This window comes from Acinonyx jubatus, chromosome D3 (genome assembly GCF_027475565.1).
Source record: "Acinonyx jubatus isolate Ajub_Pintada_27869175 chromosome D3, VMU_Ajub_asm_v1.0, whole genome shotgun sequence".
Lineage (NCBI taxonomy): Eukaryota > Metazoa > Chordata > Mammalia > Carnivora > Felidae > Acinonyx > Acinonyx jubatus.
Genome location: NC_069392.1, coordinates 6,318,532 through 6,342,427, shown reverse-complemented (window position 1 = coordinate 6,342,427; position 23,896 = coordinate 6,318,532). Strand labels below are relative to the sequence as shown.

Here is a 23,896-nt window from a genome sequence, read left to right as displayed (position 1 = left end):
TAAAAATCACATTCTAGGGGTGCCTGGGTGGCTCGGGCGGTTAAGTGTCTGACTCTTGATTTAGGCTCAGGTCATGATCTCACAGTTTGTGGGTTTGAGCCCTGCCTTGAGCCCTGTGCTGACAGCGTGGAGCCTGTTTGGGATTTTCTCTCTCCCTCTCTCTCTCTGTCCCTCCCCAATCTATCTCTCTCCCTCTCAAAAAAAAAGTTTTAATCACATTCTAAATTAAACAGTTTGACCTGTGCTGTTAAACCATCTTTAAGCTTGACTTTTCAAACAAACACCCTTACTGATCGATACATACATTCCCCATTTACTTTTTCAATACACTAATAATGTTAAACCCTTAAGGAATTCTAGTCAACTAAAGAACTAGTTTATAATACTGTTTCTTAAAAAGAGATGTTAAGATGGAAGGAAGATACACCCATTTTAAAGGATGAGGAAAAAGACTGAAGCATAGAAGCTATTGGTTCTATATCACCTGATACCAAATTTTATGCTATAGACATCCTTTTCGCATATTCTCTCCATATTCAATAACAAGGAGCCTGACCACAGAGTCCTCTCTTGAAATGCTACTCAACAGACAAGTTTTGGCTTCCCTCTGAGGACACCAAGAAAAGAATGGAGAAGGAGAGGAAACTGTTAACAACCCAAATTATAGCAATTCACTAAGATGCAATTTTGTAACTTTATTTTAGTCACTGCTAAATGGCTACCATTTCCAACTCCTACATCCCCATATGCTTTATATTCAGTCTCCCATTTGAGCCTAACAATAAGCCTATGAGGTAAAGAGTATTGTTTTACTGTCACTTGTTTGCATTCCAAATATGTACATATATTGTATACATATTACACATATTAATGTATTACGTGTATATACATATCGAGAGGGGAAGTTTTATATATTTGTATGTGTGTATCCATGTATCCTTACATATATATATATATATAAATATATATATATATACACACACACACATATACATAATAGAAAATATATATATACATATATATATGTGTGTGTGTGTGTGTCTATATATGTATTCACAGAGAATGGGACGCAGTTAGTAGATCACAGTGGCCACCAGCCATGACACTTTAGGGTGCACATTCCCCATTTGATAGAACCTTACAAGAACTGATGCTGATATGAAATATTTAACAATAGCAAAAGCCTGGAGCAAATATGAAAGCAAAAATAACACTAGAGTAAGGAAAGTAATCATAGCATTGGTGTGATTTCACCCACATGATGTAACCATCTTAGGAAAGTGGGGATCATTAAGCAAACAGTCCAAAAACATGTCACATTATTCCACGATTCCAAACCTCAAAATAGATTATTGTAATTTATGTAACTATTTGCAGTGAGTAACTATTCAGATTCACCCATCTATCTATCCTTGGCTTGAAACCATTTAGTGGCTTCCCATTAGACATGGAATAAAAGTCGGAGTCCTTGCTATGACCTTTGTCTGGGTCTCGTTAGGAATGGAATCTAAAATAGGAAATTCAGGGGCGCCTGGGTGGCCCAGTCGGTTAAGCGTCCAACTTTGGCTCAGGCCATAATCTCCCAGTTTGTGGGTTTGACCCCCGCATCGAGCTCTGAGTTGACAGCTTGGAGCCTGGAACCTCCTTTAGATTCTGTGTCTCCCTCTCTCTCTGCCCCTCCCCTGCTCATAGTCTGTCTCTCTCTCTCTCTCTCAAAAATAAACATTAAAAAAATTTTAAATGAAATAGGAAATTCACTAAAGAGGTAGTGGGACCACTAAGGTAACTTAACTGCAGGAAGTAGCTCCCATCTTGAGGGCTGGAGAACAAATTGGGGAGGTTAGAGCTAGAAGAATCAGAGGGGGAGCCTGTAAGAACATGGACGCTGAACCAAATGCCACCGTGAGAAGCAAAATGTCATTACTTAGGTGACCATGATGGGAACTGCAAGCAAACAGGCATTAGCAAGTCCCCTCTCCCTCCCCCTGATTTCCAGATTCCCTGTTTCCTCTCCTGTTGACAGAACCTAATGCTAGCTGACAAAGGACCAATGTGGCTTGTAGCCCCAATATTGCAGAACAGGGTCGAGAAAACTAGATTTGGAGCCGAGAGGCCAGCACAGCCTTCAAGGGCCTATGTGATCTTGCGCCTGCCTACCTCTCCAGCCTGATTCCCTCCATTCTCCCCAGCACGTGCTCAATTCCAATGACATTGGGTGTCTTCTTTTTTCCCAAGCACACTAAGCTCATTCTTGCCTCCAGACATTCACACACGTTATTCCCTCTACCAGAAGTACCTTTTCCCTTGCGCCCTATTTATTTAGGGTATAACTTAAAGTTACTATTCAAAGATGATATATCTCGCTTCATCAAATCTATAGAAGCAACCCTCTCCCCACTCACGTGGTAAAATTCTCCCTTTTCTTTCTACTCATAGCATTCATCACTATTTATCTTTTTAAAAAGTGGTTACTGGTTTGTTTTTTCCCTAAAAAAAATATGGTGACGGATCTGTGGCTTATTCATCACTGTATCTTTAAGGGTACCAGATGGCACCAGGTATATACAATTTACCAAGTGTTGAATTAATGCATCTTAGAGAAAGGAAAAGCCTGTGTACATTTGTGGAAGCTGGGAGAACCTTGAAGAGAACAGTCCTAGTCCATCATTTGACAACTGGGGAAGTTGAGTTCAGAGAGATGAAATGATGTATCAAAGCCATACAGTGAATTCGTGACAGAAGTGTCACTTTGTACTTTTCCCAATGTTTTCACATATATCATACATCACCTGATCACCTTAGTTTTCCTTTTTTTGTGTGTATGTGCAATGGTAGGGTCCTTGGGCGGTGGCATGGACTCCAAAACCTTCTTGGGGACCAAAGAGAGACAATGGATGAGTGACCTCTGCCTACATCTCCAGGAGGGGCCCCCCCGGAAGACAGCTGTAATTGGACACCTTCCCTGTGTTCAAAGACTATCCAAGACATATTGTGTTTCTCTGGGAACGCATGACCAAGGGTCCCCTGGTGGGGCACAAGGCAGGGTTGTTTCCCTGGGATTAAGGTAGTGGACTACCTAGTGGACTCAAAGTCACAAAACTCATCCAGGCCCTGCAATCATACTGCTGGGTGATCTTGAGCAGCAAGTAAGTTACCTGGTCGTTCTGGTCGTCTCTCTTTCTCCGTCTGTAAAATGAGTAGGTAGGTTGGGCTAGGATCTCTGAGGTTCTGGCCCATTTAGTGCCAGCTAGTTTTGAATACTGAAGACTCCCTAAGCCTTTCAAACTCAGGAATGAATGAATGAAACTGCTGGGGTGGGTCAAGGTGCTGGAGGCGCCAAACTGCTGGGAGAACTAGGCTTTGCAGGTCATGACGGGAGGCCGAGGGGTCAGAGGTCGGGTTCCGGTCAAACCCAAGAAGAACCGGAAGTCCCAAATCCGGTCCTCCCTGGGCCCGGGCCTCCAGCCGCGTGACTGAACCTCCGGAGGCGGAGCTTCAGAGCCGGGAGCGGGCGGAGCTTGGGGCCTCCCAATGGCAGCGCGGGTGTCCTCCCACTGCAGCCAATCAGCGCAGGACGACGGTAAAATTTAAACCCCCTCCCACCTCCTCCGCCGGGACCTGTCCCTAAAGCGCTCGTAGAAAGTGCGGCCGCTTGCCCCGCCCCAGCCGGGGAGGCGGGAAGAAGGGCGGGCTTTTCCTCCTGCATTCGCCTATCGCGGCGGACAGCCTGGGGAGAGGCGGGCGGCGGCGCCAATCAGGGCAGCAGCCGTAGCTCCGCGGAGCAGTTGGCTACAGTTGTTGCAACTTTTTTCGAAAGCTGCGTTTCCCGGGAGATCCCAGGCGGTGACAGAGCCGGGCCATGGCTAGAGGTATTTGCCCAGGTGGCCAGTGCCGGGGCGGTTCGGGCCGGGGAGGGTCATGTTGTGAGTGGGGGACCAGGGCGTCGGGAGCGGCAGCGGGGAAGCGCCCTGCTGAGGGCTGCTCGGACTGAGCGCGTAGACGGGGCCGGGGGTGGGGGGGGTGGGGGGGGGTTGCTGCGGAACCTTCCCCAGCCAACCCCCCCAAGCCTCCAGAAGTCCCTCCCACTTCCGTGCCTAGGTTTCCCCTTTCTAAAGTATGGGCACCCGCTGGCCTTCCTCTCCAGCGACAACAGACCCATATGTCAAAGCTCTTTGGAATCTAAAGCACAGGGCACCTCCAGGGAATGGTTGTTATTGATACGAAGAAGGGGGAGGGCGAAGTTTCACCCGCCTAGGGTCTCTCTCTTGTTGGGAAAGGAGGGGACTTCCAGGCCAGGGCGCAGATGGGTAACCTCCATGGTGGGGAGCGCATCGGAGTGGACACCGCAGCAGGCGCCTTCCCTCCGCACGCCCTGAGTCAGCTCTGCGCCGCAGGGGCGAGGACTGGGCCCCGCCGGCCCACTTTGGGGTCAGATGAGTCTCACCACACCACCCGGGGCGGCCCTTCATCCTGTGGCTGGTCAGGACTCTTGCCCTCGGGAGACGGTTTGGGTGGGATTGTCCATCGCGGGAGGCTACGTCCCAGCCTTAAGAGCTTTGCACACTTAGTTTGGTGTCAGGACAGGAAGTCCCACGTTATGCGTCAAAGTGATCTCTAGCCACTGGTCATTTCCAGCCGCTGTGTCTCCTTCAGTGCAAAAACTTGGAGCGTGAAGGTTGAGTAGAATTATTATTTTAGAAAAATAAGTTGCGGTTTGACATTTTTCTCAAAATTCCAAGGGACTACGTTAGTAGGAATTTGCCTTAATGCGTTACGCTCCCTATAGCAGTAATAATGAATAAAATAAAGATTCATTTGGTAAATATTTATTGGGCACCTTTGTTTTCAGGCCCTGAACCCAGTTGCATCTTTTATTATACCAGCATCTGCTTAGGGTCTTTTGGGACAAACCAGATTCTGATTCAGAAATGAGGCAGAGTGAACTTCCAAGTTAAAGAGCTTTGTAACCCAATCCGCAGAGAAAGCGAAGACGAATATTTTTTCCTCGGAAAAGTGTTAAGCATCTAAAAGTATATTTAATAGTATCTGACAAGTCTTAATAAATCGATGCTTCCCTGGTTCATTTTTCCCATTAGAACAAAAATCATTTAAGCTAACTGCTTCAACAGTATTGCCTTTTTTAAAAACAAAATAACAACATGGCTTGCTTTAATTGATCTATAGGGAAAACAAAACTAAGCACTTTGCCATTGAAGTATTTAAAGACTTAATAGCGGCAAATAATAATTACCAGTGAGGGCCAGGCAACAATAACAAGTTGTTATTCCCATTTTTCAGAGGTGGAAGCCAAAGTCCACAGTCAGAGTCTAGACACTGGCCAGTCTGTGGCTTTCCTTGTTCCACTCTCCCTCCCTTAGCCAAAGTGAGCACAAGGGTTCCTAGCTCCTACCACAGCAGGCTTACAAATCACCTTTGTAATTTATTGGTTAGAGATTCTCAGTATCTCACCTGACCCCCAAATTAGTAGTTACTTCTTTCTTTTTTTAGAATTTATTTGTTAAAAAAAATTTTTTTTAATCTTTATTTTTGAGAGAGAGACAGAGTGTGAGCAGGGGAGGAGCAGAGAGAGAGGGAGACACAGAATCCAAAACAGGCTCCAGGCCCTGAGCTGCCAGCGCAGAGCCCGACCCAGGGCTCGAACCCACAAACCATGAGATCATAACCTGAGCCGAAGTCGGACACTCAACCGACTGAACCACCCAGGCGCCCCTTTTTCTTCTTTTTTTAAATGTTTATTTATTTTTGAGAGAGCGTGAGAGAGCATGAGTGGGGCAGGGGCAGAGAGAGAGGGAAACACAGAATCCAAAGCAGGCTCCAGGCTCCCAGCTGTCAGCACAGAGCCTGATGCAGGGCTCAAACTCATGACCTGAGCCGGAGTCTGACGCTTAACCGACTGAGCCACCCAAGCACCCCGTTAGTTACTTATTTCTTAGCCTTTATTTCTCTTGTAGATTACTAAATTGGGCATTTGGTAGTGTAAATATCAAATCATTTATAGTACTTCAAATGAAGGGTCAGTCTTTTTCTTCTAGAAAAGCGGTCTTTGTTGCAAACAAAGAGAATCTTGCTAGGTCACATGAGCGAAATGTTCAGATACCAGGCAATTCCTCTCTGGTTTTGAAGTTTTACAATCATGTAGATATTTTCAACCTTAAATATATTAGTTTGAGAAGGATCTGTCCATCTGCTTTTCTCCATTTCTGCTGCCACAGCCAGATGGCCTCCTATTTGGTCTCCCTCTTTCCATTTTTACCATTTCCAATTTATTATCCCCCTAGCAGCTAGAGTGATCCCCAAGAACACAGATTTTTACCACGTGACCTTCACTCCTCTTCCCTCCCCCACTGCTCTTAGGATCAAATCCACAATCCTCACAGTGGCCTGTGAGGGGGTCCTGCCTACCCCTCTGGCCTCAACTTGCCCTGTCTGTCTCTACCTTTACTGTTGTGTCCTTAGCAAGGGCCTGGAACAAAGTAGGTATTCAATAAATGTTTGTGGAGTCAATGAATTGCTGTTTTTGCGTTTAACTTCAAGGGAAGTGATATACATTCTTTTTCTTTTTTATGTTGAATTTATTTATTTTGAGAGAGAGAGAGAGAGAGCACGTGAGCAGGGGAGGGGCAGAAAGAGAGGGAGAGAGAGAATCCTAAGCAGGCTCTGCGCTATCAGCACAGAGCCCTGAGATCATGACCTGAGCTGAAATCAAGAGTCAGACACTTAACTGACTGAACCACCCAGGCACTCCAGCCATATGCATTCTTTATGATAAAGTACCCTCATATAGCAGCACTGGGGTCAGATCTCAGCTCTATTATCACTTCAGTCGTGTAATCCTTGGTCAAGTGATTTATCTTCCCTGAGCTTCAATTTCCACATCTCTGAAATAGGAATAGTACTTTCTCATAAAGGGTTGGGAAGGTTAAGTTAACGCATGATTACAGGGCCTAACACATAGTAAACATTGAATAAATGTTAGCTATTGGTATCATTTTTGTTGAATTCTATTTCTGTGTGACCCTGGGCAACATTAAGAGTTTTTATTTCTGCTGATGGGTATATTTGTTATATGCACCTGGACACCTCATGTACAGAGAAAGGAAAACCTGTTTTGAAGCTTACCCTGAATGAGTTGTATTATATCTTCTAGTACTGGAGCTGCAGAGTTGAGGAATGGGTGCTAGACTTGGACCTTAACGTATGCGCCCCTGCATTTGAGGGCTGCAATCGAGAAGGCTGCGGCCATGAGCATGTGTGTGTATTTGAGGGTGGGGGGGTCGGGGGATGTTGAAACCGTATGTAGACGAGATAATCTGAGAGGCTGCTTCCTGTTCGCAAACCACGATTCCCATGATAGTTTGACGACAAACTGCAAACCTCTGCCCTGGAGATGTAGCACACAGTTTCAAATGGCTTGGCCTGGGTGTCAGAGTGTTATTTTAGAATCCTCTTTCACTGTCTGCATAGTGTCTTGGGTATTCACATGGTCAGAGGACCCTACCCGACTGGAGTTAGGGTTGGGGTGGGGACTGAGATCCGGTGGGGAGGAGGGTGCTCCCCAGCCCTGCCCAGGATGCTACAGCATGAGCTGATTTGGGAGACATTTGTCCTGAGTCTGTTCCTGCCATTTAATCCTACTTAGTCTTATCCCTTCTAAGGGGAGGCAGCTACTTAAAGTGACAGCCATTTGTTTATCTGTAGATGTTGAAAGGTGCCCTGGGTGCGTTAAGAAATTTAAATTTCTTGGTTTTTATTGATGAGGACACTGAAGTCTAGTCCAGGGAAGTGGCTTGCTGGTCATGGTCACAAAGCACCTCTGGGGCAGATGCAGGGGGGGAAACCCAATCCTTGCCTCCCAGGCCATGACCCAAGCAGTAGGAGCTGGATGTCCTGAGGTGTCTTGTTTGCATCTATGACTTTGCACAAATACAGTGACTCTTGGCTGTGGGCCCTCAAACCCTAATGGCCTCAGCACAGTGGTGCAGGGCAGTGAGCTATGCCAACACGGACACCTGAGTGCCTGGAACCCCTGCCTCCCTAGGATGTTTTCTCATGGGGTGGCCAGGAGAGTCGGGTGACCTGCTAAAGACTTCTGCAGCAGCATTTGGCTCTCCCATCTTGAATTTCCTCATCTGTGTCTGGGAGTTCAGCCTCCGGGGTCAGTTGGCCTGGAAATCCATTTCTAGTTCTGAGAATTTGGCCAAAGCTCCTCACTTCTCTGAGCCTCAGTTTCAACATCTGTGGAAAGGAGATAAGGGTGTGTCCCTTCGCAGGCCTGTTGTGAGGTTTGGATGAGATCGTGAATGCACGGGAAGCACCCCACCAACTTAACCATAATAACCACTGATTCTATCTCCCCAGGGCCCGAACGGGTCAGGTGCAGACCACCTGGGTTTGACACTTGACCCCCCCCCCCCCAGCTTTCTAGTTCTGTGGCCCCATCCAAGCCCCTGCACCTCCCTTGAGCCTCAGTACGCTCATTTTTAAGGGGTTTGCCACAGGACCTGCCTCCCCCTCCTCCCCTCCCCGTCCCCTGGGGCGGGGGGACTTGCGTGGAGAATTAAATGTCCCTATAATGCTCAGGGAGCCCAGGCTCGGGCACACAGGAAGACTCTCGTCTGTCGCGCTCACCGCTGCTGACTGCGCCTGGCACCGACGGGCCTCCCAAAATATCCGCGGAGCCAGCGAGAGAAGGAGCCCGGCCGGCGAGAGCCGGGGCTGTCATTATCATGTTTCCCACCCCTTCCTCCCCGAGTGGCTGAGGACGCGCGAGAGGGGGCGCGCCCGAGTCGGGATTCGTCGCGGCCGCGCGGCCCGCCCTGCCTCCCTCCCTCCCGAGGAGCCTCTCAGCGCCGCCCCTGCCAGCCCCCCTCCCCGGGCCGGGAGCCGGACGGTGGGCGGCGGCGGCGGGCGAGCGGGCGGGACGCGGAGGACGCGCCGCCAGCGCCTCCCTCCCTGCGTCCTCGGTCCCGGGCCGGCCCGGGCTGCCGCGGCGCGCGGGTGCCGGGCCCTGCCTCGCAGGCCATGGGGGAAGGGGGCGCCGTGGGGCGCCGCCGGCCCTTCCCCGGGGCGCCGCGGCGGCGCTGGTGGCGGCGGCAGCAACAGCAGCAGCGGCAGCGGCAGCGGTGGTGGCCGGGCCGCGGCGGCGGCGGCGGCGGCGGCGGCGGCGGCGAGGGCGAGGGCGCGGGGCGCGCCGCCATGGGCCTGGCCGGGCTGCAGGTGGGTGTGGCGGGCCCGGCCGCGCGGGGGGCGGGCGGCGCGCGGGGCCCGGCCGGGCCGGGCGGCGGGAGGGCGACGCGGGCCCCGGCCCGGCCCGGCCGGCCGGCCCCTGCCTCCCGGCGGCGCGGGCGGCCCACCACCGCCAGGCCCTCGGAACATGGCTGCGGCGGGAGGCGCCGCCGCGGCGCCCGGCCCGGGCGGCCCCGCTCCCCGCCCCGCCGCGCCCTGAGCGCCCCCTCCCCCGCTTCCCCCGGGTCCCCCTCTCCAGGCAGGAAGATGTCCAAGCCCCGCGCGGTGGAGGCGGCGGCGGCGGCGGCGGCGGTGGCAGCGACGGCCCCGGGCCCGGAGATGGTGGAGCGGAGGGGCCCGGGGAGGCCCCGCACCAACGGGGTAAGCAGGCACCCTCCCCGCACTCACTCAGCGTGCCCCGAGGGGCCGCGCGGCAGGCCGCCCCCGCCGGCCCAGCGCGGCGAGCACGTGCGCGCGCCCCTGGACCCCCCCCCCCCCCGCCCGCGGCCCTGGGCCCGGGGGCGGGGGTGCGGGGGTGCGGGCGGGGCGCCCGGCTCGGGTAGCTTCCTTTTCTGCTGCCTGCCTGGGAGTGGCGTCCACCCTGGCTCCGCCATGACCCTGGCAATATTTGACCTCGGAAAAGTTTGTGTCTTTATGGCATTTCCGCACCCCGAGACCCAGCTAGCCCCGCGGTGGCTGCCTTCCCAGGGTGTGCGGGGCCTGCCCGGGGGCCCTCAGAGAGCTCACGGGTCTCGCTGACTTGGTGTTGAAAGGTTCACCCAGCAGAAAGGCCCTAGCAGTGTTTCTGGGGAAGTCCTCCTCCATTCCGTGCTTACTCAGAGGGGGAGGCCCCACGCCCAGAGACGCCGGCAGTGACCTGTACCGCCCCACCCGTCTGCCCACCCTCCTACTATTGATGCCAAGATGCCGTCTGCAATAGAGTGACCGCCCTAAATGAGCTGGCTATAGGCTCTGCTTTTATTAAGCTCTCCACCCTCCACCCCACCCTTCAATTACCACTGCAGTCCGGTCCGCAGTCCTGGGAGGCTGCTGGGCTGCGTTGATTCGAAAGGGGCCAGGCTTGGGGACACAGACGGCTCAGGCAGTAATAAGTCCTATCGGCTGACTTCGGGACCAAGAAGTAGTTAATCAGATTCCCTGAGGCCTGTTTCCGTGCTAGAGTTCCTGCAGCTCCTGCACAGAGGCCAGCCCTTCAAATTCCGCATTTGTTTAGTCTGGGTCATTCTGACCTCTCTGCTACTGGTAGGTTGTCTGCTTATGTACACCTTGGTGCACAGCTGGCTTCCTGCTGGCCAGATGTGCCCTGAGTGACCAGAATTAGAGACCACACGAGTTCAGGAAATGTCTAACTCGGACCTGGGAGATCCTAAACCTCCCACTGATCTCCTGGGGCTGGCAACCCTGGGTTGGCTCGGCTTTTGAGAGATGGTGTCTGTTTCTGGTTTTCGTATTCTGATTGCCCTTCTCCGCCATTTGCCACGGGATCTTCTTCAAGCCTCTTTCAGAGCATGCATTTGTCGTTTTAGGAGAATGTATTTACCGGGCAATCAAAGATCTATTCCTACATGAGCCCCAACAAATGCTCTGGAATGCGTTCCCCCCTTCAGGAAGAGAACTCAGTTGCACATCACGAAGTCAAATGCCAGGGGAAGCCATTAGCCGGACTCTACAGGAAACGAGAAGGTAAGGTTCTGAAGTGGCCCCGTTCTGACCGCAGCTGGTTGGGTTGCAGAAAGCCCCTCTCTGCCATTAATTGTGCATATATATTAAATGATTATCCAGCCTTTTCAAACCTAAGTTCAGAAGGTTGGATCCATGTTCTGTCTTGCTGCTAAGAAACAGACACAGGGGGGAAGAGTGCCCTGTCCCAGGGTGTGTTCCCTGTTGGTCTAACCGGTTTTCCCTGCTTTCACGAGAGTTAGCACGTCCTTCAAGCTCTCGATTGTGTCTTGTGTCGCCAAGTTGCAAGAATAATACACCTGGCCTGTATTTAAAGAGGCTCACAAGTGCCCAAAGTATAGAAATTCTGAGTCTGGGTTGTACAGGCCAGGTGCTTGTAGTCCTGATTGTGTTGTGTGAACATAGGGAACCGACTTCCTTCCCTCTTTTGAGCTGGCCTTGACCTCATTTCTGAGTTTCTTTCTTCTCAAGTGTTCGGTGCTGCTCTCTGAAGCAGCATACTCTGTGATGAGATTTGGAGTTAAAATACTGAACAAGAAAATATAAAGTTCCGGAAAATTCTGTTTGGCCCAGCAAAACAAGCTGAAACCTCATAGAAATCTTGCTCTATTCCGAATATTTCCTTTTAAAGCTGCAGTGGGGAATATGAGCTTTCCCAAATTCACCAAGCTCCTTTCTAATTAAAACTTGTCTTAAAGATGTAGCACTCTGGCTGCCAGCAGCTTCATACAAGGCAGCCTTGTAATTCATTTATGAAAAGTGCCATAAGTGATGCTTAGGCCAACGTCTGGGACCAGATCTGAGAACCGAGGGTCAGGACACACAGAACTAGGGGCAGGAGCCAGCCCTCTGCTTGATTCTCCTCCCCGGTGCAGTGGCTGATACTGTTGCAGTCAGTCTTCAAATGGCTTGGGTTCGAATCCTAGCTCTTCTACTTACGAGAGGCTTGAGCAGCTTACTCCTATTTTCTGAGTCTCAGTTCTTCCGTCTTTGAAGTGGGAGAGAGGATTCCTACCTCGTAAAGCTATCCTGAAGATTGGTTAAAGCATGGATGCAAAGGGCTTTGCACAGTGCCCCACACCGGCGGCCCTTTCCCCTGCTCCTCCCTGGATCGCCAGCACTTAGGATAGCACCCACCATGCAGGCACTGGGGAAAGGGCCCTCTCTGAATGACGGGCAGCCAGTCTCCCATCCCTTCTGGAATGGGGTGGGATGTAAATTATCCTAAATGGTGACACGGTGCACAAGCTAGCTTATTTGGGTGTAGTGTTACTAAATGGCAACGATTAGAATTTGGGGCCAGATACACTCTGGAGGAGAGCCCAGGGGCCACGCTTTTTGTCCTTGACTCTCAGCCTTTTTTCTGCCTTGATGCAGACTGATGTGATAGTTGACATTCACGGGCATCACATACTCCTTGGGTTTCTGCATGGTGTCCCAGACTTAACTCCCTCTGGTTCCACTTGACACGTGTAAGGGAGTGAGAATGGTCTGGATGGATTTTGATGTATTTATTTTTCTCTTTAGCTGATTGAGATATAAGTCACGTAGCCTAGTGTTCACCATTTTAAAGTGTACAATTCAGTGGTTTTAGTCTATTCACAGATAGGTGCAACCATCACCAACTGTCTAATACCAGCACGTTTCCTCGCCCCAAAGAAGAAACCTTGTACCCATTAGCTGCCATTCCCCATTCCCCCACTCCCCCCGGCCCCTGGCCACCACTAATTTACTTTCTGTCTCTGTGGATTTGCCTGTATTAGACATATCATGTGAACGGAACCATACATTATATGTGCCCTTTTGTACCTGGCTTCTCTCACTTAGCACCGTGTTGTCAAGGGCCATCCATGTTGCAGCAGGTGTCCGGGCCTCCTTCCTTGCTGTGACTGAACAATACTCCATCGTGTGCAGAGACCACGTTTTATTTACCCCTTCATCAGTTGACGGGCATTTGGGTTGTTTCCACTCTTTGGCTATTGTGAATAATGCTGCCACAAACTTTCCCATACAGGTCTTTGTGTGGACATATGTTTTTAATTCTCCTAATAGCCGCCTAGGCGTGGAATTGCTGGGTCATATGGTAACTCCATGTTGAACTTTTTGAACCGCTGCCAGCTATACTCTTTGCGAAAGTGACTGCGCCATTTTATGTTCCTACCAGCTGTGTGTTATTTGCTTATTGTTTAAAGTAAATCATTTATTTATTTACTTACTTAATTTCTTAACGTTTATTTTTGAGAGAAAGAGACAGAGCATGAGGGGGAGAGGGACAGAGAGAGAGGGAGACACAGAACTGAAAGCAGGCGCCAGGCTCCGGGCTGTCAGCATAAAGCCCGACGCGGGGCTCGAACTCACGAACCGTGAGATCATGAGCGGAGCTGAAGTCGGATGCTCAACCAACTGAGCCAGGCGCCCCTAGTAAATCATCTTTTTAAAAAAGTGAATCGTTCACCCACGCTGGTATTTCGCAACTATTTTTCGTAACAAATCATTTTTGACGTCCTTTACTGTGACACACTGACCGGTATTGGTCACCATACTGGGAACCACTGTGAACATAGGGCCTGGACCGCTTTAGAAGAGGAAACTTCTTTTCTTAAGTTTATTTATTTAGTTTGAGAGAGGGGGAGAAAGAGAGAGAAAAAACGTGAGTGGGGGAGGGGCAAAGAGAGAGGAAGAGAGAAAAAATACCAAACAGGCCCTGCACTGTCAGCACAGAGCCTGCTGAAGGGCTTGGACTCATGAACTTCAAGATCACGACCTGAGCCAAAATCAAGAGACGCTTAACCCACCAAGCCAGCCACCCAGGCACCTCAGACTTTCTTTTTCTTCTTCTTCTTCTTCTTTTTTTTTTTTTAAAGAGTCTGAAATGAAGTGTGCCAGGCTTGGGGAAGAGGTCTTTGCTAGGGAAGAAGTTCTGCTTTATTACCTTATTCCTGTCCGTCATCGCTGGCCCACTCTTTAGGAGTTTAGCTTTTTCTCCGGGGTGTGCATCCCAGTTCCTGAAAGCTACGGATTGAGCACTTAGGCTGCTCTTGCTGTCTGCGGTGCTTCTGCAAGGGCTCTCCCCCGCCACGATGCAGAAGACCAGAAGTGTTCATGAACTAGATGGGAGGAGGGATCCTTCCACAACGTGTATCAGATTATCACGAAGTACACTGTCAATATCTTACGATTTTGTCAGCTATACCTTAATAAAACTGAAAAAAGAAAGAAAAAAAAAAAAAAGACACAGACTGGAAGCTCTGCCCAGTGCCTGGGTCAAAAAGTAAAGCCAGTGCTTCCCCCATGGAAGCCATTAGTAGACACCGAGCTTAACAGGCGGAGGGCAATGCTGCCCGACACACCCAGGATCCTGTCTCCTGTAAAAGTGTGTCTTAGGGGCACATGGGTGGCTCAGTCGGTTGAGCATCCGACTTCGGCTCAGGTCGTGGTCTCACAGCTTGTGGGTTCGAGCCCCGCATCAGGCTCTGTGCTGACAGCTGGGAGCCTGGAGCCTGCTTCAGATTCTCTCTCTCTCTCTTTCAAAATAAATAAACATTAAAAAAACCCTTAAAAACGTAAAAAATAAATAAGTAAATAAGTAAGTAAATAAAAGCCTGTCTTAGAATGCAGCTGATGGTCTAGAAATGGAGAGACAGAGAGTCCAGACTAAATTTCTCTCTTCCTCCTCCCTCTGCCTGCAGAGAAAAGGAACAGTGGGAACGCAATCCGAAGCACCATGAAGTCCGAGGAACAGAAGATCAAAGACGCCGGGAGAGGTCCCCTGGCACCTTTTCCAAACCAAAAATCTGAAGCAGCAGAACCTCCAAAAACTCCGACCTCGTCTTGTGACCCTCCTGTCGCAGCCGTCGCCAAGCAGGCCCTGAAAAAGCCCGTCAAGGGCAAACAGGCCCCTCGGAAGAAGTGAGTGCCCTCTGGAGCCCTTCCCCTAACTAACGCAGGGCAGTCTGGTTGTTGTGACCCCAGCATACCCTGCTCAGGTGCTAGCTGGGGGGTAGGGAAGCGGGTAGCAGTGCCCCTGCTCGGCCTGGCTCTCATCGAGGCTCAGCGTCCCTGAGAGTAGGCAGTGTATCTTTGACCCCCGGAGGCCCCCCCTTGGGCACGTGAGCCTACGCGGGCCCCCGTGGACAAAGGTGTTTACGTGACATCATTTCTGAGGAGCCACCTCCCAAGGAGCCGGGGGCCTCCCGGGTGTGAGTGTGGTTTCGGTGCTAACACTTGGTTTTCTCCTCTTCCCTTCCCATCCAAGAGCTCAAGGAAAAACACAACAGAATCGCAAACTCACGGATTTCTACCCCGTGCGAAGGAGCTCCAGGAAGAGCAAAGCTGAGCTGCAGGTAGAGTCACGTGGCTTTAATTCTGGTTCTTGGAGGGGCAGGGCGGCTCCGTGGGCAGTGCTTGGCAGGCAGGGCTTGAGCTTTCTCTCCGTCATCCCGGGGTAGGTCTGCTTCTGTGGCCTTGGTACTCTCCTTGGTCTAGTTCTAACGTTTGGGGTCACTCCGAGGCTTGGTTAAGATGCTTCTGTGAAGGAGCCTTGTAACCTGTAGCACATGGTGTGGAAAGTCCTGCGTTCCCATGAAGGCGTCTTTTCCAGGACTTGTTGGCAGGACGGTCAGAGCCTGGGACCTTGGGGGGAGGCTGTGTGTGCTTTCAGAGGCTTGTCTGTCCGCCATCCACAAGTTCCCGTGTTGTGTCTCAAGGTGGTAAAGAGCAGTGGCTTGGAAGCCACTTACTGGTTGTGTGACCGAGGGCCAGTTACTTGACTGCTCTGAGCCTCAGTTTTCCTATCTGTAAAATGGGATGATAATGTGGCATCTTCTGGGAATGTCGGGATATTAAATGGATTAATGTACACCGCACACTTGGAACCATGCCTGGCACCCAGTTAAGCACTAGCTGACTCTTATTATCGTCACCATGGCTTCCCCATTGTTGTCACTTCCTGAGGCCCCCTCTCTCCTCTTTCCCTCCCAGCTGTGGTCCTAGGAACACCTGAAAAAACAGGCAGGAAGGCCAGCCAGACTGTGCAAGCCTCCGCCCACTGTGTTTACAGAGTGCTGAGCTGCTCAGCAGTCAATCAATATTTGATGCAGTGACGTGTGGTTATTGCCTTTCTGTTAAGGAAACCCAGGGCGTGGTCCGGGTGGCCCCGCAGCCCGCCGCCCTCCCGCTCCAGGCCGGGCCAGTCCCTCTCTCGCCCACACCCTCAAGGCAACCTCAAGGTGGGGGGGGCGGTGCTCAGGATGGCGGCCCCCACCCACCCCGCCTGGAGGCCTTGTCGGCCTGAACCTAAGACGCCTTCAGCGTGTTTTACGTTCAATCTGTAGACGCAGATACGTAGATGCGGTGATGTAGCATTCTCTTCCTCTGCTTATCTGAGTCGATGAGGCTTCGCTTAAAATAAAAGAGAAAAGGGGTCCATTTTCCCCTCAGAGAGAAGCTTGGGCTTTCCTTTCCGTAGAAAGGCGGCGTCTTGCAGCCAATGACAAGCTGTTATGAAGTGTCTGCCTGCAGTGGGAGGCTGTGCTAGGTCACTCTTCGAGACAGCACTGCAGAGGGCGGGGTGGCGCCGGGCCCCAGAACCCGGGGCACCTCCCAGCCCTGGTCGGGGCTGCTGGGGGCTGCAGAGTGGGCGCAGCTCAGTTTGCCTTTTTAATTTAAAAAAAAAAAAAAAAAGGAAAAGAAAAGAAGAAGGGCTTTCTGGCTGGAGGAGGGAAGGCTGCCACAGGACGTGGTGCAGGTCTGCTCCGTCTTGCAGCAGAGGAGCAGAAGGGAGTGGATCCTTCCTCCCCGCAGCTTGGTCTGCAGCATGGTGCGGCTCGCTCTGTCCCCGGACAGAGGGCGGGTCGCGAGGGAGCGCCACGCTGTGCTCTCACTGTTTGTGTTGGCTCTGCCGAGCGAACACCACGGCCAGTTGGTTGCTGGCCCGGCAGGAGGCCGTGGCTGGCCAGGGTGCTGTATTCTCCTGACCGCACAGGTAAAGCTTGAGGCTGGGGCAGCCGCGCCTCCCTCACCTGAGCGGTGAGGTAGGTCCTGACCTGTCTGTCCTTCGGGGCCGCGGAAACCAGGGCCCAGGCCCATGGGGCCCAAGAGAGGGATGGGGGTGAGGCAGGAGAGGAACTAAAATCAGAAGCTTTGCAGGCACTTGACTGAGTTGGAAGACCGAGCGGGCAGGGCCTGGTGTTGGGTCCAGGGCAGGAGGGTGGGCATGGGGCCTTGGAGAGATGCCCTGAACCCCTGTCGTTTGGCCGCGGGGATCCCTTTGCCAGTTGGCCTGCTTGCGGGTGCCCCGCACTGGGGCGAGGACTGCACCTGTGGGCCGTTCCCTGGCCTCTTCAGCCCGGCCCGGCCTCAGGCCTGATGTGCAGAGCAGCCTCGACCCAATTTAGGCCTTGCTTACCTCCCACTCAGTCTGCCTCTAGCCCCCCTCCCACGCCCATAGGCTGCTGCCTGAATTCTCTTTTGGAAGCCTGGAGCTGGTTGACGCATGCCCCTAAGCACCGAGGCCGCAGGATGAAACTCAGACTCTGTGCCTCTGCCTTCAGGACATTCAGCCTGTCCCAGCCCGGTCCCAGCCCTCCCCAGCTCAGCTCCTCCCGGCATAGTCAGTCACGGCAGGAAAGTCTGCAGGTGCCTGGCTCACTCCGCTCCCACTTCCAGAGCTTCCTGTACTTCTCGCTGGTCTCCACACACTTGTAATTAGTTATTTAGCAGGGTGGTTGTGTGTGCACTGCGTGTGTTAATGCTGCTGTTGCTTTGAGGGCTTACTATGTGCCAGGCACTGTCCTAGGCCAGGAGATTCCATGGTAAACACGATCAGGCCCCTGTACTCAGGGAGGTTATACTCAAGTGATTACCCATTAAAAGACAAGCATAGAACAAGATAATTTCTGATAGTCCTTTGACATTAACTTAGTAAGACGGTAGTTTGAAGGCATGGTGAGGCTTAGGGCTACTTTAGCTACGGTAGTCGGGGAAATTTCCCTGAGGAGGTGCCTTTTGAGCAGAGCTTGGAAGGAAGGGAGGACACAAGCCAGGTGAATGGACTGGGGAAAGGGGATTCTAGGCGGGGGCAGTACCAAGTGCAAAGGCCCTGAGGCGGGAACGAGCCTGGTCCTGTAAGAGAGTCCACCAGTGTGGCCAGAATGTGAGAGCAAGGGTGAAGACAGCAAACGAGGCTAGAGATGTGGGGCCGGGATCCTGCAGAGACTCACAGGCCATCAGAAAAGTAGATTTTATTCTCGGTAGGAGTGGGGAGGTAAGGAAAAGCTTTTGCTTCTCTTTAAACAAACCCTTGGAATAATTTTAGATTTACAGGGGAGTTGCGAAGGTAGTACAGAGTATTCCCGTAGACCCTTTACCCAGTTTCCCTCATCATTAGCATCGTATACTATCCTGGTACATTTGTCACACTAAGGAGCCGACGTTGGCACGTCACTATTCAGTGAACTTCCTGGAAGGCCTTAAGCAGGGAAATGACATGATCTTACGTACATTTTTTTAAATGTTTATTTTTGAGAGGGAGAGAGAGAGAACACGAGAGGAGGAGGGGCAGAGAGAGAGGGAGACAGAGAGTTCCAAGCAGGCTCCGCACCGACAGTGCAGACCCTGATGTGGGGCTTGAACCCACAGACCACGAGATCATGACCTGAGCCGAAGTCGGATGCTCAACCGACTGAGCCACCCAGGTGCCCCTTTATGTACATTTTTAAAAGACCCCTGTGACTACTGTGTGGGGAACAGAGTGAAGTGGGTGGTCGGAACGGAAGCCAGGAGACCAGTGAGGTGGCCATGATGTGGCTGGAAGAGGGCAGGAGAAAAGCAGGGATGTGGGCTGGGCCTGGGAGTGACAGCCTAGTCAGTCTGGACCTGCAGAGACCTGGGCTTTGCCCGTCACACCGCGGGCGCGTGGTACTTCTGTGTGGAGAGGGACTGGGGAAGTAAGTGCGCGTGGGCCGCAGACGGCGTCCTGAGGCCTCTGCGGGCAGGGTCCGTGCTCAGCTGTGGGTGGAGGGCTCTGCCGTGGGCGTGGCCACCGCGTGTGCCAGCCAGCGCAGGGCCTGGGCTCCTGCTGGGTCCCTCAGCGGCTCTCTGTGCCTCCCTGCGGTCCTGTGCACGTACGGAGCGTGGGATCTGGGTCCGGGAGGGAGGTGGTGGCAGGAGGGGTGTCCCTGAGGGGCAGGTGAGACCAGGAATGTCCACTCCTGTCTAACTTCCCTATTCAGGGTGGTATTATATTACCTCTTTGGGGTGGGAGGCCCTCTTCTCATCCGTGGCAGTGGCTTCCAAAAGACCCACCTCCAAGAGTTGCTAAACCAAGGCACCCGTAGGGGCCATCAGACAGGAGGAACATAGTGTGCACATGCCCCTTCGAGAGGCTGTGCTCTGATCTGCCCTGGCCGATGTCAGATGAGGTCAGAGTCTCGATTTGCAGATGTCGGCAATGTAGATCTTTTTAAAAACAGCGCATGTGCCAAATGGAACGTAGCCCCTCAACCCAGTTCTGCCCTTGGGCTACAACTGTATCCCTCCTGGTCCGTTTGAACCCCAGGTGCCAAACTGTCCACAACGGGTGGGCAGTGAGAAAAGGACAAGGGGTGTGGGGGCTTGGGCGTCCTTGGGGAGCCGTGTCATGGAGGCCAACTGGGAGTAGCCCTGTGGGTGGCCCAGGCTGCCGGACTGCCCTGAACGGCCCAGGAGAGAAAGCTCAGGTGCTTTTTGTTTTTCTCCCTCTCCACACAGTCTGAAGAGAGGAAAAGAATAGATGAGTTGATTGAAAGCGGGAAGGAAGAAGGAATGAAGGTAAGGGGCAGTGGGGCCCAGCGCATGGAGGCAGAGCCTGGAGGGTACCTAGAGAAACTAACAAATTTTTCCTAAACGGTTTTCCTGGGAAATGACAGGACCCGAGAAATTTGCTTTTCTTTTCACATATTGCAAACACACTGGGTGGATGAGAAGGGCAGGGCTCTACAGTGGCGGCCACGTGGGTCTGGGCTGGGACTCCAGAGTCCTAAAAAAAGCTCCCGTTTCACGTACCATCTAGAAGGATCCGAACTTAAGTCTGGGCCCCTCGAGCAGTCAGCCTGCAACCCCATTTATAATGAGTGAGCAGAAGCACAGGAGGGTAAATTACAGAAAAAGGAGAGACCTGGGACACGGGGTCTCTCCCCCTCTGCCCCCACCTCGCCCCGGAAGGGGCCACGGATGCGGCTGCCAGCCGGACTTTACCACTTCCCAGCCATGTGGCCTTGGACGTGGCTCTGCCTCTCTGAGCCTCCGTTTTCTCATCTGCAAAATGGGGCACCATCCACCCAGCAGATCCCTCAGGAGGATGAGGCGTAACAGTGCTTTGCGAAGGGCACAAGGGAACTTTCTGGGGTGACGGATCGTGGCAATAGTTGCGCGGCTGTGTACATTCATACCGGTTGTGCTGGGCACGTAAGGAGAGGGAGATCTAGGGCACACCTCAGGAAAGCCGATGGAGGAAGGGGTTGGGGGGGGGGGCAACCCCAGGCGCCCAGGAAGCCGCCACGCGTGGTGTTAGGAAGCAACGCTCTCTCCTCGCCTCCCAACAGATTGACCTCATCGATGGCAAGGGCAGGGGCGTGATCGCCACCAAGCAGTTCTCCCGGGGCGAGTTCGTGGTAGAATACCACGGGGACCTCATCGAGATCACCGATGCCAAGAAGCGGGAGGCTTTGTACGCACAGGACCCCTCCACGGGCTGCTACATGTACTATTTCCAGTATCTCAGCAAAACCTACTGGTAAGTCCGCTGGCGCTTCGAGTGGCTTTTCCGCGCCCTGGCGGAGGCGACAGGCCCGAGGGCCAGAGAGCCACGACAGCCTGCTGATTCTTTCTGTTGCTCCTGCTTCTGGGTTAGCTCTCGCTGCCCTTTTCCAAAGCCGTGAAGCGGCTCTCCCCCCACTGGCCACTTCAGCCTTTGGGCCTGGAGCTGCTGGGGCTGCCATCTGACCGGGCGAGAAGCAGAGGCGGACCAGTCCATGCAGACCCGCTCCGAGGCTCCGCAGGCCGCTCCCGCTCCTGCTCCTGGCGTTCGGCCAGAGCGGCTCTAGAAACCAGCGACTGCTCCTGTCCCCATATGGCCAGTGCGCTCGATTCGGTGTTTTGTTGTGTTGGTGGTGGTGCTGGTGGTGTTTGACATCAGGCTTTATTTTTCCGACCAGTTTTGGGTTCCCAGCAAAACCGAGCCGAAGGTACGGAGAGTTCCGATACTCCTGCCCCCTCACAGCTTCCCCCACTATCCGCAGTTGATCTTTATTCATTTATTTCTTATGCACTTGCCTCACGGGCCTCCACAAAGAGCCTCTTGCATTCCTGTCTCCTCCCACCCCCCACTCTCTCGCCCAGCGCCTCCCTCGGCTCTTAAAAGATGTTGTTTTGACTTGAATTGCTTTCCCCAAAAACGTGGCTATAAATCGACATCCCACCCGAGTTGAGAGCTGGCTGTGACTGGGATCAAAAGCCTCTTTATCAATTTAAACCCTCTGTTGCCCTCCCTCCCGCCAGCGTGGATGCAACTAGAGAGACAAATCGCCTGGGAAGACTGATCAATCACAGTAAATGTGGGAACTGCCAAACCAAACTGCACGACATTGACGGCGTGCCTCACCTCATCCTCATCGCCTCCCGCGACATCAAGGCCGGGGAGGAGCTCCTGTATGACTATGGGGACCGCAGCCGGGCTTCCATCGAAGCCTATCCCTGGCTGAAGCATTAACCACCCCGCCCTCCCCGCCCCCCTCCCTTCTTCCATGGACAAAGTGCCCTCAAAGGGAATTGATTTTTTTTTTTACACACTTAAATCTTAGCAGATTACTTCAGATGTTTTTAAAAAGTATATTAAGATGCCTTTTCACTGTAGTATTTAAATATCTGTTACAGGTTTCCAAGGTGGACTTGAACAGATGGCCTTATATTACCAAAACTTTTATATTCTAGTTGTTTTTGTATCTTTTTTGCATACAAGTCAAACGTTTGTGCTTCCCGTGCATGCAGTCAAAGACGCAGCACAGGCTTTAGAGGAAAGAGTGGACATGAATTAGGAAGCTGGGCGACCCTCCTGCCTCCAGCCGCAGAGCCAGGACCCTCTTCCCCACGCCCCCGACGGCCGGCGGCCGAGCGCAGGCGAGTCCCGGAAGACGCTGCCTCCCGAGGCCCGGACGGGGTGTTCCCAAGCTCTTGTTTTCCTGACGTCTGGACAGGCGCACAAGGAAGTGTATGAATATTTTTTAAAAAGGTTTCGCAGTAAGCTAGTCTTCCCCTCTGCTTTCTCGAAAGCTTACTGACCCAGTGGCCCGTGAGCGTGGTTCACTCTTCCGCAGGCCGCCGCTTCTCTGGGCGCCTCCGCGCGTCAGGGCGGGCGGTCAGAGTCGACGTGGGCAGGGAAAAGCGTTGCTTGCCTAGCCCTGCCGGGGCAGGGTTTCCCAAAACTGGGTTGATTCTTTATAGAAATGTGAACACTGAGTTTATTTTAAAAACCAATAATAAAAATTTAAAAATTTAAAAAGACAAAAAAAAAAAAAACCACAGAAAACAACTTACATGTATATAGGTCTTGAAGTGAGTGAAGTGGCTGCATTTTTTTTCTTCTTTCTCTTTCTCCTTTTTTTTTTTTTTTTGGTTTTTGTGTTTGTAGAAGAGATTTGAGATGGTACTCTATTCTAATCAAAAATAAAAGTTTTGTAGTGGGACCAGAAATTACTTACCCAATATTCCGCCGCACCCCTCCCCCCCCCCCCCCCCCAACCCTGACCCAATTCCAATGGGTTGAAAGTTCCAGACCTGCTGTCAGGCTTTCTGTCTGTCAGACCACCTGGTATCCTTCCTGCAAAACTGAAGATGCAGCCATGAACCGAAGGGGGAGCCTGCTGGCCCTGAAATGCGTGGCCCCCACCCCAGCTGCTGATGTGCAGGGGAATGGGCAGGCCCAGCAGCCCAGGGATCAAGGCTAAGGGTAAAGTTTTCACCTTGACTGTGATGCAGGAGGAGTAGGTAGCTTCCTCCTCCCTCCCGAAGGGAGACCTATTCTGTTAACCTGCAGTCCAGGGGGCCGTGGCTCTGAAGCCATGACCTGGGGTTTCCCGGCCTCCCCTGGTGCCGGGTAAATGTGAATGGAGACAGGTATGAAAGCCTGTCCTCAACCTTGATGCTCCCCTGGCCCCCACCCCGGCCTCACCACGGTGCTACCTATGAAAGTCTTCCCGCCCCTGCGCCCCCACCCCACCCCCCACACTTGCCTGGTCAGTGGTCAGAGAATTGGAGGAGGATCCGACAGAGTGTGTAAATGTGAGATAAAATGTCTTGGTTGTACCTGTTTGTGGTTTAGCTTTGTATTTAAAAAAAAAAAAAAAAGGAAATAACTTGAAAATTATTTGTCATCATAAAAATGAAACAAAAATTAAAATATTTATTGCCAGGCGAGGCCACCTGTGTGTCTTTCTGTTTGGGTTTTTGTTTGTTTTTTACAAAGCGGAGACAGGAAAATGGTTACACAGCAGGGGCGCCTGGCCAGCCTTCGTCGGTAAAGCACACAACTCTCGATCTCAGGGTTGTGGGTTCAAGCCCCATGTTGGGTGCAGAGGTTACTTGAAAATACTCTTTTAAAAGAGGTTAGACAGCAGTATGTGTGTGTTTTGGTGAATGTCCTAGGGGATAGTTTATTTGTATAATGGGGGTCACAGGTGCTAGATAAGATTAAAAGCTAATGCATGTCGAGTCCTCCCTTAGGGACGGCACCTGGCACTTACTTAAGCATAGGTCTTTAGCTGCTTGTCATTATTACTGTTTCTAATGTAGGAGATTCGGTTCTCAGGAGGAGTCTGTCATCAACGGTGCCCGTCTTGTGCTGGAAGTTGCTCCCACCAGATCTCTGTCCCCACCACGCACTCCACCAGCTGCCCTTTGTCAGCTGTTGGTTCCC

At 52.2% G+C, this 23,896-nt stretch overlaps 1 protein-coding gene across 4 annotated transcripts; it reads left to right on the top strand.

Annotated features, from left to right (window-relative positions):
• Positions 1-3,731: 3,731 nt before the first annotated feature.
• On the top strand, positions 3,732-23,402 carry KMT5A (lysine methyltransferase 5A). Of its 4 annotated transcripts, none has more exons than XM_027043841.2 (8): positions 3,732-3,869; positions 9,506-9,627; positions 10,794-10,950; positions 14,637-14,856; positions 15,203-15,290; positions 19,696-19,755; positions 20,529-20,719; positions 21,484-23,402. In XM_027043841.2, the coding sequence occupies exons 1-8, from the start codon at positions 3,860-3,862 to the stop codon at positions 21,692-21,694; spliced, it is 1,059 nt and encodes a 352-aa protein (XP_026899642.1). In that variant the 5' UTR covers positions 3,732-3,859; the 3' UTR covers positions 21,695-23,402. The 4 variants fall into 4 exon arrangements, with proteins under 4 accessions (XP_026899642.1, XP_053062295.1, XP_053062296.1 ...); XM_053206322.1 differs by lacking the exon at positions 3,732-3,869 and adding an exon at positions 9,093-9,237; XM_053206320.1 differs by lacking the exons at positions 3,732-3,869; positions 9,506-9,627 and adding an exon at positions 8,879-9,237.
• Positions 23,403-23,896: the final 494 nt, after the last annotated feature.

Coding starts and splice junctions, on each gene's coding strand:
- KMT5A (XM_053206320.1), top strand. CDS start 9,043: ATGGGGGAAGGGGGCGCCGTGGGGCGCCGCCGGCCCTTCCCCGGGGCG. Junction 9,238..10,793: donor TGGGCCTGGCCGGGCTGCAG/GTGGGTGTGGCG, acceptor TTGTCGTTTTAG/GAGAATGTATTTACCGGGCA. Junction 10,951..14,636: donor ACTCTACAGGAAACGAGAAG/GTAAGGTTCTGA, acceptor CTCTGCCTGCAG/AGAAAAGGAACAGTGGGAAC.